This window comes from Typopeltis vanoorti, chromosome 21, assembly GCF_054136105.1.
Source record: "Typopeltis vanoorti isolate ZY-2024b chromosome 21, IOZ_Tvanoo_1.0, whole genome shotgun sequence".
Lineage (NCBI taxonomy): Eukaryota > Metazoa > Arthropoda > Arachnida > Uropygi > Thelyphonidae > Typopeltis > Typopeltis vanoorti.
Window position 1 is genome coordinate 39,223,856 of NC_143569.1, and position 15,081 is coordinate 39,238,936.

The 15,081-nt window shown below is 36.3% G+C and overlaps 1 protein-coding gene across 1 annotated transcript in view; it reads left to right on the forward strand.

The window, feature by feature from the left end:
• The window catches only part of na (sodium leak channel non-selective protein na), a 1,005,813-nt gene that overhangs the window by 275,449 nt on the left and 715,283 nt on the right, over positions 1-15,081 (forward strand). The window contains exons 11-12 of the mRNA XM_090411658.1: positions 5,694-5,798; positions 14,458-14,679. Coding sequence (XP_090267784.1) covers positions 5,694-5,798; positions 14,458-14,679 — 327 coding nt within the window. The remainder of the gene's footprint in view (positions 1-5,693; positions 5,799-14,457; positions 14,680-15,081) is intronic.

The following is a 15,081-nucleotide window of genomic DNA, read 5'->3' on the forward strand; positions in this document are numbered from 1 at the left end:
GCTTCTGGGAATGATGCGGAGGACACTGACATGTAGAAGTAGGGCGATTCTTGTTCCGTTGTATAAGGCTTTGATTAGGCCACACATGGACTATTGTGCCCAGATTTGGTCACCTGGTTTTCAGAAGGATGAAGAGATGTTGGAAAGGGTCCAAAGGCGACTGACTAAGGTGGTTTCTGACCTCTGGAATGTCTAGTATGAGGAAAGATTGAGAAGATGTAATTTGGAGAATCTGGTGGACAGGAGGAAGAGGGGAGATATGATAGAGACCTACAAGTTGGTAAGGGGTTGTTATAGGATCAATGCTGGAGAAGTTCTACAGAGAATAGTGGGAGATCAGGGGAGAACCAGAGGTCATACCTGGAAACTGTATAAAGACGATGTGAGTAGAAGCGTGAGAGGCAGGTTTTTTCGTGCAGAGTTGTGAATGATTGGAATGCCTTGCCTGAGAGTATGGTGTCTGCAAGGAGTTTGAGTGTGTTTAAGACATGGTATGATGAGCTGTGTGATAAAACGACCTCCCAGATGAGTCTTTGACTCCATAAGGTCTTGGGGTAATAATAATAATAATAATGTCCTTTCAAGAGAAATAACCAGTATGGATAGCAAAATTAAAAAAGATCAGTAATGTCATGGTGACATTTTTCAGTGTAAATTTACTATTACAGAAAGGGGAATGTTTATGAATAAGGGGATGACATCAAAGCTCACCATGATATTATCATTATTTAAAACTAAATTCTGGATTAAGGATTTGAAATATGTGGAATTTTTTATATAAGAAGTGTGGCCAATAAGTAGAATTGAAGATACAACTAACTAATTCAAAGCAGGAGGAGTCAGTAGCATCTACAGATGGGATGGAGAGTAATTGGGTTTATGAATTTTGGCAATCCATATATCCAGGGGTGGGGGAACTAAAAGGTTTGAGTTTTTTAGCAACTGCAGGAAGTCAAGATGTAACATTACCAACTGATGTGGTCTCATTCAGATCATAGTAATTTCAAATTTCATAATTTGAGATTTTATGTTATAGTAAATCAGATGTAAAGCATTTGAAATCATTGTAAATCCAGTAAAAAAGAAAAGAAGAAGTGAGAAGAAGGAAGCATGCATGCAGATTCACAGCATTTCCTTCATTCCATCTGGGAATATAGAGCTGGCTTGCCTAAAGATTAAGCTCGCTTTCAAACCAACAGGTTTTCAGGTTCAAATCTTGCTATAGGCATAGATATTTGCGATTGTCTTTGGGTTGGAGATGAATTTAAGTGTCCAGTGTGAAACTATTTATTGGAAGACCAAAGTAGCTTGGAAAAGTTTTTTATGTCTCTAGAGCAGGGTTTTCAGATCATGTAAAAAAAAAAAAAAATATATATATATATAAATGACGATAAATCTCTTAGCTTGTTTGTGGTACGAGGTTTACAATCCTTTGTGAGTGGGAAGCTCAGAAATAATAAAACAAAACTGAAGAAAGAAGTAATACTTCTTAGTATCATTTTAAAATGAGATTTTAATTTTATGAGCCCAAGTGTAAGTAATCACTTTGGTAGTACGACATCTCCTAGGAGTTGCGTTTTACATTATGAGAGAATATTAAGGACAGTGACGGAGCTTGCTCCACCTTGCTCCGAGTTGCCCTGATGTTGTACTGCCGAAGTGATTACTTACACTTGGGCTCGCCGATAGTTTTTTCGGCATGAAACTCTAGGAGTTTGATGGATTTCGATCCGAGTTTCGTCATCGGCTGTAGAATAATACGGGATTTACCATCTCCCTTAAACTTAAAATAAAGTGCATATTTTAATCATCACTGTCTTCAAAATAACATTTTATAGATGTTCTTTATTTACAAGTGGCTGGACATTGTCATCACTTGAAATCTCTTGGACATCATTTGTATGATTCTCATTGCATACTTTGGCTGCTTAGGTTTTCAAAAAGGCATTAATAAGACCTTGCTTACCACTATGCTGCAATTTTTTATTAAGTTCATAATATGGAGCTAAACAAATATCTAATTGTCTCATGAATTTTCCAGAGTGCTCCATTGAGGGATCATTATCTGTAAAATAACTTCCTTGCTTGCCAAGTCCAATCCTTCTGCTAATTTCTTTAAACTGAATTCTTTAACAGATTCATCACAATGAGAATCTTCAGCAGAATGAGAATCCTTGCTATTTGGTTTGACGTCATCTATTAATTGTATTAGTTCCTCCTCATTTAAATCTGTTTCCTCATCAATTAATTCACTAATTTTGTTTTCAACATATCGGAAAAGTCCTCTCCACCAAAAATGTGTGTGACATTTATTATACGACTTAGCTCTTCATCCACAGGAGGTACGAAATTTTGTTCCAGAACAGCTTCAGGCCATATTTTTTTCCGGCAAGCATTTAGTAGTGGGCTGTAATTCCTTAATGGACAAAGAAATAATTTTCACACAATTCAATATTGAAAACTCCTTCCACGCTTGAGGTGGTGTCATGTTTGGATTAGATTCCATTTTTTCCTAAATTAACTGGAATGTTCGATGAATGTAACATGATTTAAATGTTGATACTATTCCTTGGGTGAGTGGTTGAGTGATTAGGCAGCAAAAAAGTTATTTTAATATCTGGATGTCTTAAATTTGTTGGGTGGCCTAGTGCATTAATTAAAATTAGTAGAATTTTGAAGTCAATATTCTTTTTCTCTGTGTAACTTTCTACATCAGGTACAAAACACTTGAAAAACCAATTTTCAAACATGCTAGCTGTAACCCATGCCTTTTTGTCAGCCTGCCAATAAACAGGTAGGGTGGACTTGTTGAGCCATTTCATAGGAAAATTTTAATTTTCTCTTCAAGAGAAATGAATTTTCTTTTCAATGTTGGTTTTTTCCCTTTCGTTGTAGTTTTAGTGGCCATTACAAGAAAAATAAAAATAAATTTTTTACATAAAAAAAACATTACATATTAATTATTTGTGTAACTCACCAGAAAATAAAGTGCTCAGCTTGAGATTACCACACTTATGATTTTTAATGCGCTTTCCTAGCAGAAAAACAAAGACAATTTTCAACAATAAATACTTTATACAGTAAACAATTGACGTACATGCGTGTTAAAGGGTATTTTTCCTAATATAAATTCGCTGCTTATAACTACATGCACGATACAGGCAGATGCAAATTTAACGAAGATAAAATTTGATTTTTAAATTGCGTGGTGAAAAATATATGAAAAGATAAAGGGTTACTACAATTTGTAGACTGTGTTATATTGAAACTGCGTTGTATAAGTACTGCATTGAACAAGAGTTACTACAACTTGTAGACCACGTTATATCAAAACCGTGTTGTATAAGTACCGCATTATACGAGGATTACTTGTATATAATATCCTGTTTAAACAGTATAATTAAATTACTTAAATATAAAGAGCCAATAGGCTTCACTTCGGCGATGTAACATTATTTAAATTAAGGGGATATTAAATCCCACATTGTTTCAAAACCAAATAAGAAACTCAAAGATCAGAATCAAAGAGTTTTAGCTTATGCTAGTAGTCGCCAATACTTTTATAGTTTACTATATTCGGCATGAAACTCTGATTCCGATCTTTGAATTTCTTATTCGGTTTTGAAACAATGTGGGATTTAATATCCCTTCAATTTAAATAGTATAATTAAAGTCTTTGAAGCAGCTTTTCTCTTGGTACTTTATCATATGCATTTTTGCAATTTATAAAAACTGAATTTTTTTTTATTTTTAAATGTTGGGTTCATACATTGGTTGGTTGGTGAACTTATAATACATTATTACCATGTATGGTGGGAAAGGAGGAACTTGTTTGCAGTAGATTTGAAGACCTGTACATTGGGTTCCTTGGGAAACACGTGGAAGGGGAAGAGAGGCCATTCCAAATAACAGCAGTTATCTGAAACAGCTTCTTATTTTGTATTTGAGTTGTAAGCCAGCAGATTGCATTAAAGGAATACAAGAAGATGGTTGATTGATATTAAATCAGGTTGAGACAAGGGTGTACGTTACCTCCAATGTTATTCATCATCTATATGATCACAACAGTGGTATTAAACCTGATATCAAAATTGGAGTTGTTAATTTTAGCTCTACTACACTTGGTTAGTAACCACATAAAAAAAATATTATTAAAATATTGAACATAGATATGTTATAAAGTGCTTTACTTGTCAGAAAGTGCATTATACTTGACAAGAAATGATATTCTTGTTTTAATCTTTTACTCAAGCATAAGCAAATAAACTTTGTGTGTGAAGTACCTTCACAACTAGCCTATTTGTATATAGAGACACTTACTTCACATCATTTGCTTCAGATCCCATAACTCAAGTTCACTTTCTTTCAGACTTATATATACAGCTATAGCCCCTTGAATTGTATGAACATTAGTCTCAAATACATGTAAAAATTGAATCTTCATTACTTTTACTAGCAAGTGTTTGGGTCTCCTGCGATGAATCTTTGGACTCCATGGAAGTTCTCGTACATTAATAATAATAATAATAGCAATGAAATGCAATGAAAGCAAAAATTTTGAACATCAATAATAACAGCAAATGCAGATTATGCGATCAGAAAGATGAGACTGTAGAACATCTAATCAGTGCCTGCAGCAAAATAGCTCAAACTGACTATAAATACCACCATGATCAAGTGGCCAAAATAATTCATTGGCATGTATGCAAAAAATATGGATAAACTGGTGGCAGCATAAAATAGAGACAGTATTGGAAAACGAAATCTTTGATGAATCTTTGGACTCCATGGAAGTTCTCGTACATTAATAATAATAATAATAGCAATGAAATGCAATGAAAGCAAAAATTTTGAACATCAATAATAACAGCAAATGCAGATTATGCGATCAGAAAGATGAGACTGTAGAACATCTAATCAGTGCCTGCAGCAAAATAGCTCAAACTGACTATAAATACCACCATGATCAAGTGGCCAAAATAATTCATTGGCATGTATGCAAAAAATATGGATAAACTGGTGGCAGCATAAAATAGAGACAGTATTGGAAAACGAAACAGCAAAAATTCTCTGGGACTTTAGTATACAAACTGATCAGCATTTGGAACACAATAATCCTGACATCACAATTATCGAACATCGACAGGTTTGGATTATTGATATCGCAGTACCCAGTGATAGCAACATTAACAACAAAGAATTGGAAAAAATTATTAAATATCGAGATCTGGCATTCGAAGTTGGCCGGCTGTGGCTTAAACACACCTGGTGCACCAATAGTTATTAGTGTACTAGGTGCAACTTCAAAGAAGCTATCCAACCATTTACAGCAATTAAACATCAACGAAGTGACCCCATATAACCTACAAAAAATAGCATTACTTGAAGGAGTTCATATTTTACGATGCTACTTGATGGACTATTCTTAGATTCTTGGGTTAGAATCTGAATTGTTCTCTATCATCAGTCAAATTTTTGTTTATACGATATCTTGTTTTGACTGTGTATCAGTTATGTGAATAAAATAATAATAATAATAATAGTAATATTGGAATACTTTTGAGAATACACTGAATTTTCAAAAGTTGAAATTATATTTTTTAAATTGTTCTTTCAACTTCAGATTTTTAGTTGTAGACAGATGTCCTCCATAGCTATATTACAAATAACCAGAAAATTTAATTTTATTGCAGAATGTCTTCATAGCAGTCATTACCGAAACATTCAATGAGATCAGAGTCCAGTTCCAACAGATGTGGGGTGAACGTGGGACAATTCCAAATGAGTCTACTCCACAGGTGAGCTCTCACTGGAATATATATGGGTGTTCACATTTATTATATAACATTAAATCTAAATTTATTATTATCATCACTAAACCTCTATGGAATCAGATTGGGAGGTCTTATTGTGACACACAAAAAGTCACTGAATTGTGCCTTAACTGTTTCTGCACTCACCATACTCTCAGACAATGCAATCTGCTTGATAACCACTCTCCATGTAAAAAAAAAACTATTCCTCACTCTCCTGCTCATGGCCTTATATAACTCTCAGAGATAGTATCTTATCTTCTTCTGTCCTATCTACCCTCCTTTCTATGAAAAGCGCACTTATTAAAGATTAATATTGCACTCATCCACAGAAGTTTAATTGGAAACCTATCATACATTATAACTTGAGTGGGATAAGAATTTTTCCCCCCCTATTTTTATCAATTTTATGTATTTTTTGTATTTTATTATTATTATTATTATTGTACGGGTACCTCCATGGAGTCCAAAGACTTATTGTGTGAGACCAAATTATCCACAAAATCTATCAACCTCTCCATGAACCCATTAATTGACAAAGCACTCACAACTAACTCTGGCAACCCATTCTACTCATTCACACTCTCCAAGCAAAAAATCTAGTCCTCACACCTCTACTAGCCACACATATGTTCGACTTCCAGGGATGACCCCTTGTTCTGTCCCCTCTAGTCAAGTGTTGAAGCATTTCATCTGCCTTAATCCTATAAACACTTTAAGTAACTTAAATGTTTCTATCATATCCCTCTTTTTCTCCTATCAACCAACTTCTGCAATCCAAACACCCTCAATCTATCCTCATAGGGAACATTCCACAGACTACTCACCATCTTGGTCTCTCACTTCTGAATCTTCTCTATTGCTTTTTTATCACCAAGAAATCAGGAGACCAGACCTAAGCACAGAAATCCAGATGTGTTATCAAGGCTTTATAAAGAGGAATAATAATAACTTTCTTGTCTCTACTTGTTAGTGTGTTCTTCAATAGCCAAGTATTCTTATAGACTGCTTTAGCAATCTTAGCAATATATCCTCTAAACTCTCTGTCTACCACCACCCCTAAATCTCTAGCTTCATCTATTTCCTGGAGTACAGTTCCATCAGTGTGATACATAGTTGTAATTTATTTATCCCAAAATGCATAAAATTATGTTTCTTCACATTAAACTGAATGATCATCAACCTCTGTCTTTTTGTATCATTCCATCTCAGTTTTTAAAGAACTAATGGGACTACTGGAATGTATACCTTACAACATGATTATTTATTAACTCAGACATTTCCTATGTATTTGTCAGTTTCCTATATCTGTATTCACTAAGGTAGTTATTCACCTTCTGTGGTCATGTTTCCTTTTACTCATCCCACATTTCAAGAATACTCTTGAATTTCCTTTGGCCTGTTTAGCATACTTCTTTCTATAGCCTGATTTTTGTCTCCCACACCATGGCTATTGCTCTTCTGGTTCATTTCTTATGCTACTGATGAACCTGTTACAGAACTGATGGTTCTGTAACATTTTCTTTTTATACAACTCTTGCTTTAAAGTTTTGTTCATAATTTATTCCTCTGCAATTTATTTCCCTTCTGACTCTGGGGATGCCATCATTTATGGCATCCTTGAGATATCCCTTTACCATTTCTCATGCACTGTTGATTCCTTTACCATGCAGTTTCTCATACTATGGTACAGCTTCAAGCTATCTTCCAAGTTTATTATAATTGATATCTCATAGTTTAACATAATACCTCTTTTTAAACAGCTTCCGCACGATTTGCAATTCAGGTTAAAACAGCATGATCACTTACCTGAGGCAGATTCTCAGATGCTGTACTAGATCTAATATTTTTGCACTGCTAGTCCCTTCATCATATGCTGCTTAAGGAATTTGTCCCTTGGCAACCTTATAGATTCTCTTTCCCATCTACTCTGTCCTTTTTAATCCCATCTGTATTGCTATAGTTGTAATAACCAACAATAATAGCCCTTCCTGTATCCATAAGATTTAATCTATCTGTGCTGTTCATCTTCAGATGACCCTGGTCTATAGCAGCACTCACTTTGTGCTTTGTCCCATAAACCTCTGCTATACACTAAAGAGCATCAATCCCATTGCATCTACTACTTATATCACCATCATTCCCAATCTCCATTCCACATGGATACTGTTCATATGTACTCATTAGCAATACTTCCTCTTGCTTCTTTATCTGCTTGTCATTTTTGAGTATATGCTTCTTATTGTTTCTTCCTGTAAGGACATCTTCTTCTGCTAAATAGATCCCACTAATGCCAATTTTTTTTTTATACATTTGAAGTTAAGGAATTCTTAGGATTTACTATTGCTATGAATTCCTTGCCTTTATCCCTGATGCTTCTGATATTAGTAAACCTGAATGATAACTGACCACCAGGTTTATGGATATTCAACCATCTCTTTGAACCTGACCCATTCCAGTAAAATTAAATCCTCAACTAAATTCCCTTTCCCACTACTGTAGTCACCATTTCTCATGTCTTACACAACTAGACCCAAGTTGTTGGGTGTCATCCCTTCCATCCTTCCATACTATCTTTTTTCTCTTTGTTATTGCAATGCCAATCACTCAATTTAATATGTACATCCAGACTCATATGTAAACATACCAACATATCTAATTTCCGTATATGTATTTATTCTTTTACTGGACAATGGTTTCTTCACTCTACTGACACCCAATCCATTCAAGTGCAATCCAGTACTACAATTCTGGGAAATAGTAGTAAGTAAAAAGGTCACAAGTGGGGTTCCATTCCTATGGAATGGAAATCTCTGTCATGTGTTGTCATATATGACAGTGATATTGTCACTGGGTTGCAGGATTATTTAGTTATTTTCAGATGATATAAAGCATGGAAGGCTTAGTAATGATGCTGACATGGTAGTCCTTCATTAGTATTTGATTATGCTGGACAGATGGGCAAATGAATGGGATATCAGTTTAATACAACTAAGATCATGAAATTTGGAATCCACTGATGAGAGGCTGCATACCCTATTGATGGTTCTATACTAGAGGAAGTGGAGAAGGCTAGAGATCTTAAAATGATAGTTGATTAACGTTTGAAATTTAGGGAATAGATTGTGGTGGTGAAGGTCAATCAGAAGATTGCTGCAATGCTAAGAAACTTCTACCAGTAGTAGTAAATGAATAACGATTCCATTGTGTTAAGTCCTGATTAGACCACGTGTATTACTTTGCTCAGATCTGGTCACCAGGATTTGAAGAGGACAAATTAACTTTGGAGAGGGCACAGAGGCAGATAACAAAACTCTTATCAGGACTGCTTAATATTGGATATCATGATTGAGTGAGGTATGCAAACTACAGAGTTTGGTGGATAGAAGTGCATTTCTATACACCAAACCGTGTAGAAGAAGATTTTCATATAATAGAACAAGGGGAAGGAACAAGAACAAGAGACCATCCATGGAATCTGTGAAAGGAGATGATGAGTAGGATGTTGCATTTTTTTTATTGAGGTGGTTGGATTACGGAATTCATTGCCTGATAGTGTGGTGAACATGCAGACAGTGAACAGGTTTAATTATTATTATTATTATTCAGGCCTCCATGGAGTTAAAAGACTCATAGCGGGAGGTCCTTCCTAGGAAACACAAAGTCTATCAAGACTCATCGCAGGAGGTCCCTCCTAGGAAACACAAGTCTATCATATCACTCCTTAAACTCATTGACCATTCTCGCTCTAACCACTCTATCAGTCAATGCATTCCAAGGTTCAACCACCCTCTATGCAAAGAAACCACTCCTTACCCTCTTGCTCACAGCTTCCTTTCGTAACTTCCAGAGATGCCTCTTGTCATCACTCCTTCCCGCTGTTCAACCAAGCGAAAGAACTCCCCATTGTCAACCCTGTAACCACCTCTCAAGTTTAAAAGTCTCCATCATATCACCTCTCCTTCTTCTATCTACCAAACTCTACACTCCACATTCCCTCAGCCGATCCTCATAACTAACATTGTACAGTCCTGAAACCATCTTTGTTATCCACCTCTGTACCCTTCCCACAGTTAATTTATCCCTTTCAAATCCTGTGACTAAATTTGAGAAAAATAATCTAAGTGTGGTCTGATCAGTCTATACAATGGAATAATAACTCTTTTATCTCTGTAGGTCAGCTTCCTTCTCATTATTGCAGCAATCATCTGTGTTATCTTTACCACCTTTGCAATATGTCCCCTGAATTTCAGATTTCTATCAATCATCAACCCCAGATCTGTTGTCTCCCCCACTTTCTCCAGTACAACGCCTCCAATAGAGTATGAAGTGTCACATCGATGTGTCCCAAACCTGAAGACCTTATATTTTGCTGCATTAAACTGCTATTCCCTCATTCATTTGCCCATCTGTTTAGCTTATTCAAATCCTCTTGCAGGGCCACCACATCTGCACTATTACTAATAACCCATCCCAGCTTCACATCCGCAAACAATTGAATATCCCCCTGCAATCCACTGACAATATCATTGATATAAAGGTTAAACAATATAGGTCCCCGTACTGTGGGACCCCCACTTGTAACCTTTTGCCTCCTTGAAACTTCCCCACCATACAGAACTCTCTGATACCTATCGGACACCCAATCCCGAATCCAGTTGACCAACCTGACGTCCAAACCCATGTGCTGCTACTTAAATATCAGATTATCATGTGGCACCCTGTCAAATGCCTTTGCTAAATCAAAGAAAATGGCAGTATATGCCTTTTCTCTCATCTACTGCTCTTACAACTTTATTATAAAAGGCTAGCATATTACTAAAACAAGAGCGCTCCTTAACAAATCCATGTTGACTCTCACAGATAACATTACCCTCATCTATCCAACTGTATACGGTCCCTCTAATTTCTCCATGATCTTAGTAACTACTGATGACACACAAACTAGCCTATAATTAGACATTTCCATCTGCTACCACCCTTATGCAATGGCACTATCTTACCTTCCTTCCATTCCCTGAGCACCTTTCTCATGGCCAGATTTTCATTGAAAAGCCAGGTCAAAGGAGCTGCCAGTTCTTTAGCACATTCTCCCAAAACTTGTGGTGAAATACCATCCAGTCCCACAGTTTTACTGGCATCCAGAGTACTCAGTATTTGGAACACACTCTCCTCCTGCACCTCTAAACCTCGAACCTGTCCTATCCCTCTGGTATTAAAATTTACTCCTTCAGGATGAAATTTGACGTCTAAGACTATTATAATCACCTGCTTTATAATTCCACATACGTTCCATCTCTTTGATACTCCTGTATGTCTATCCATTTTCCAAGTCAAAACCATATGGTCACTCTCTCTCTCTCCAACTGGTGGGAAAGGTGTCATCTCAGTTATTATCAACTCTTCTGATGCTATAACCAAATCCAAAACTCTTGAACCTCTTGTTTCCTCTGTTACATGTTGCCTAAGACATTTGTCCCTCAAGAATTCTAGAAATTCCATTCCCTTATTGCTACATGCATCTTCCTCTCCCCAATTTATACTGCTGTAGTTAAAATCTCCCATAACAATCGTTCTTCTTGCACTTGCCATGCTCAACTGTCTCAACATCTCCTGATCCTCACCTCTGTGCTCCTTGGTCTGTAGCAATACCCTACTAAATATACTGTCTTGCCTACCTCCACCTCACACCATATGCTTTCAAAATCATTAGTGTCACAGCCTTCCAAAACCTCCACTCTTAGAGGACATAGGTCATCACTTATCATAAGCAGTACTCCACTACCATGCTTTCCCATCTTATCCTGCCAAAAAATGCTCTACCCAGCAACTTCTATTCCTGTTATTATATCGTCTTCTGTCTGCCACGTCTCGGTGATCCCAATAATCTTTGGCCAGGCTGATGCTATCAGTGCCACCAATTCCTCTCCCTTATTCCGAATACCTCCTGGCATTAGTATAAAGCATAAAAATGCCATTGTTTCTATACCCAGCATTATCCACTGTAGACTCCACTGGGCTCAGCGTCACCTGACGTCTTCCCCCTTCTCCCAAGTATCCATTCCCATAAGAGGCCACCCCTGCTACCATCCACACTGGGATACACTGACTCTTTCAGAACAACAATCTCTCCAGATGCCTACGTCCATCCTCATTCAAAAGCAAGCGGGCTCTCGCATACAATTCTTCTCTGCTCTCAAACGCACTCCAAGCATCCACATATTCAAATCCTCTCTTCTGACACATTCTCGCTATTATGCCATTCAATATCACTGCTCTTCTGTTCAGCTCGACATTATCATACCTAGGCAATACACACACTATCTTTCCTCTCTGTGTCTTCTTTCGTACATCCTCAAGCAAGAATCTCATATCTCTTGCTGCCCTATTTACACCACGACTCAAGTCATTTGTTCCCACCATCACAATCATCTCATCCACCCTTTCACCTGTCTTAATTGCCATAGCCACACTTTCTATTGTTCCTCCTGGCAAACACTCCTCACGCATTCTATCTTGAACACCACGGATCATTGAGTCCCCCCCCCCATACATTACACCTCTTACCACCCTATTCCTGGATTGCTCACATGCATCCCTCACTCTCTCTCCTGTAACAGTTTCTCTCTGTGCTCCCCTACTTACCTGCCTTCCTGTCATCACTCTATCCCTAGTCCCTGTGCTCCCTTGCATTCCTCTCACTCCCTCTCTGCTGCTGTTTCCATTCTTTCTTCTTATATCATTCCTATATCTGACACTCATTCCATCTCTTCCACTTGTCCTATTTTCACCTCTTCTATCATTCATACAACTCTTTCTCTCTCATTTCCTCTCTTATACTGTTCCTATTCTCTCTTGTTCTATCATTCCCATAACTCTCTCTCATTCCCTCTGCTCTACTATTGTTCCTATTCTCTCCACTTCTCTCATTCCCATATCTCTCTCTCTCACTCTTCCTCTGATTCGCCTTGCATTCATCTCTTCCATTCATCTAATTTCATCTTTCACACTTTTCATCTCACTCCCCAGACATTCCACCTGCTCTTTCAGCTCATCTATCTCTCTCTCTCTCTCTCTCTCTGTAAGTCAATCACTCTTGTTTGCCATTCATCCTCCCAATTGAGACTATTTCCCAAAACTTCAGAATCGTTCAACCTTTCCATACTCCCCACTCTTATTATTTTATTCATATTTCTCTCGCCCTCTATCATACTCGACATCTCCCTATGTGGAGAATTTCCCATCTCTGACTCAACGAGGTCAGTTATAGTCTCAACGAGGTCAGTTATGGTCATTTCTAAATCACCAAGTTCCTCCCATTGCCTGCATTTTGCGCATGTACGTTTTCCCCCCTTCTTTCTCCTGCTACATATACAATCGCCGGGATGCATACATTCCGCAAGTCCTGCATGCTACAAAATCCTGTATGATATCACGCAAAATGGAGTCCTTAAATGGGAGGGACTTGGCGATATGCCATTTGCAATTTTAACTGCCGCTGCCACCATTATTCAAAATAGTGTCACTAATTAGTGTCAAAAAATAAACGCTAAATAAGTATCAGGGAGTATAACTATAAGGAAGAAGTACAAACAATTTCAAACAGAACATTTAAGTACACTAGATATAAATGAATAAAATGAAATTACTAAATAATGAAAACTTATCCTTCGTCTTGTCTTCCACCGTTATGCATTTGATTTCGACCCTGTCTTCTCGGTAATCAAAATACACAATATCGCAACAAAAACTAACTTCAAAAAACAACCACTGACGGACACGCATATTCCAGAAAACAACTTAACACTACAAATACGTAGAAAAACGGACTATTCACCGATTAATAAGTACTTTCTTCAGCACAGCTCAAATTCCCTGCCATGTGCTACTTATAATGTTGTTACCCATCATATTATAATCATCATTACACTTCCAAGAGGGTGAGGAGTGGTTTCTGAACCATGGAATGCATTGCCTGATAGAGTATTGAGAGCAAAAACGGTCAAAGTTCAAAGAGTGGTGTGATAGACTTTTGTGTTTCCTAGGAAGGACCTCCCACAATGAGTCTTTTGATTTCATGGAGGCCTGAATAATAATAATAATAATAATAAATTATTCAAATCAAAGCAAAATAATTAATTTTGATTTCCCTCCATTCTTATATGATATGCACTAAGTAAATGTAAATAGAATTAAGATAAACTCAACTGTACTATTTATTTATATGAATAAATAAATAGTATGCTTTGCTTTGAATGTATTTATTTAAAATATATTCAAAACAAACTCAACCAACAAACCAGATATCAGGCTTCATTTTAATTTTAAAAAAAAATCACTTATCTTTGTTGTAGCAACCTGAAAACATGTCTCACCACTAAATTCTGTCAAACAGTGCCCCCTCCCCTCTTTAAGTTCATATTAATGAAATTAAAATCAACATATTAAAGGGAGTAGGTATACAGATGAGCTTTAGTTTTATTATATTATACTAAATATTGTAAGGATGTAATACCAGAATGCAGCTTTGCTCTGAATAGTCAAAGACAAATTTTTTATGAAAATTAAAATAATTCAACATGCTTTTTATATTCAAATGAATATATTTTTCTTTTTTATAGTGCAATTGATTTTTGTTTTAAAGGTTCTTAAAGGTGATGACACAGGATGGAAATTAGTAACAGTTGATGAAAATAAGGGAAAGGGAAAAGCCCCAAGATTCCTCCAGATATTTCTACAGTCTGCTGTCTTCCAAGTTATTGTAATGATTGTTAATGTAGCTAATGCCATTGTAGGAGCTAGTATCAAATTTGAACATGATGGAAGACCAAGAGAAGAGTTTTATAAAAATTATTATTTGGCTGAGGTATGTAAAATTACATTTTTAAAAAGATTAGAATTTTAATGTAGTTTTAAAATAAGAAAATTGTTCAAGATAAAGATAAAAATACAACAGCACCTCCATACTTAAATTATCAATATTATCTGACACATATCTTCCAATAATTAAATTTCATTATTTGTTTTTATTTTTTATAAAGCAGTTCTTAACTACATCTGTCTTGTTTTTCTTCTTGTTTTTTTTTTTTTTTCATTTTTTCTTTAAACACCTTTTTTTGACAGTCTTTCATTTTCTTTTTTATTTTAATAACAATGTGACACTTTATATCTTAAAGCAAAATTATGCTTTTGGTGCTATGCTCAAGTGACATGTGATAAGGTGTGTGGTCTAGAGCCATCTAGGAGGGTGGTTATTAAAGCTCTTATG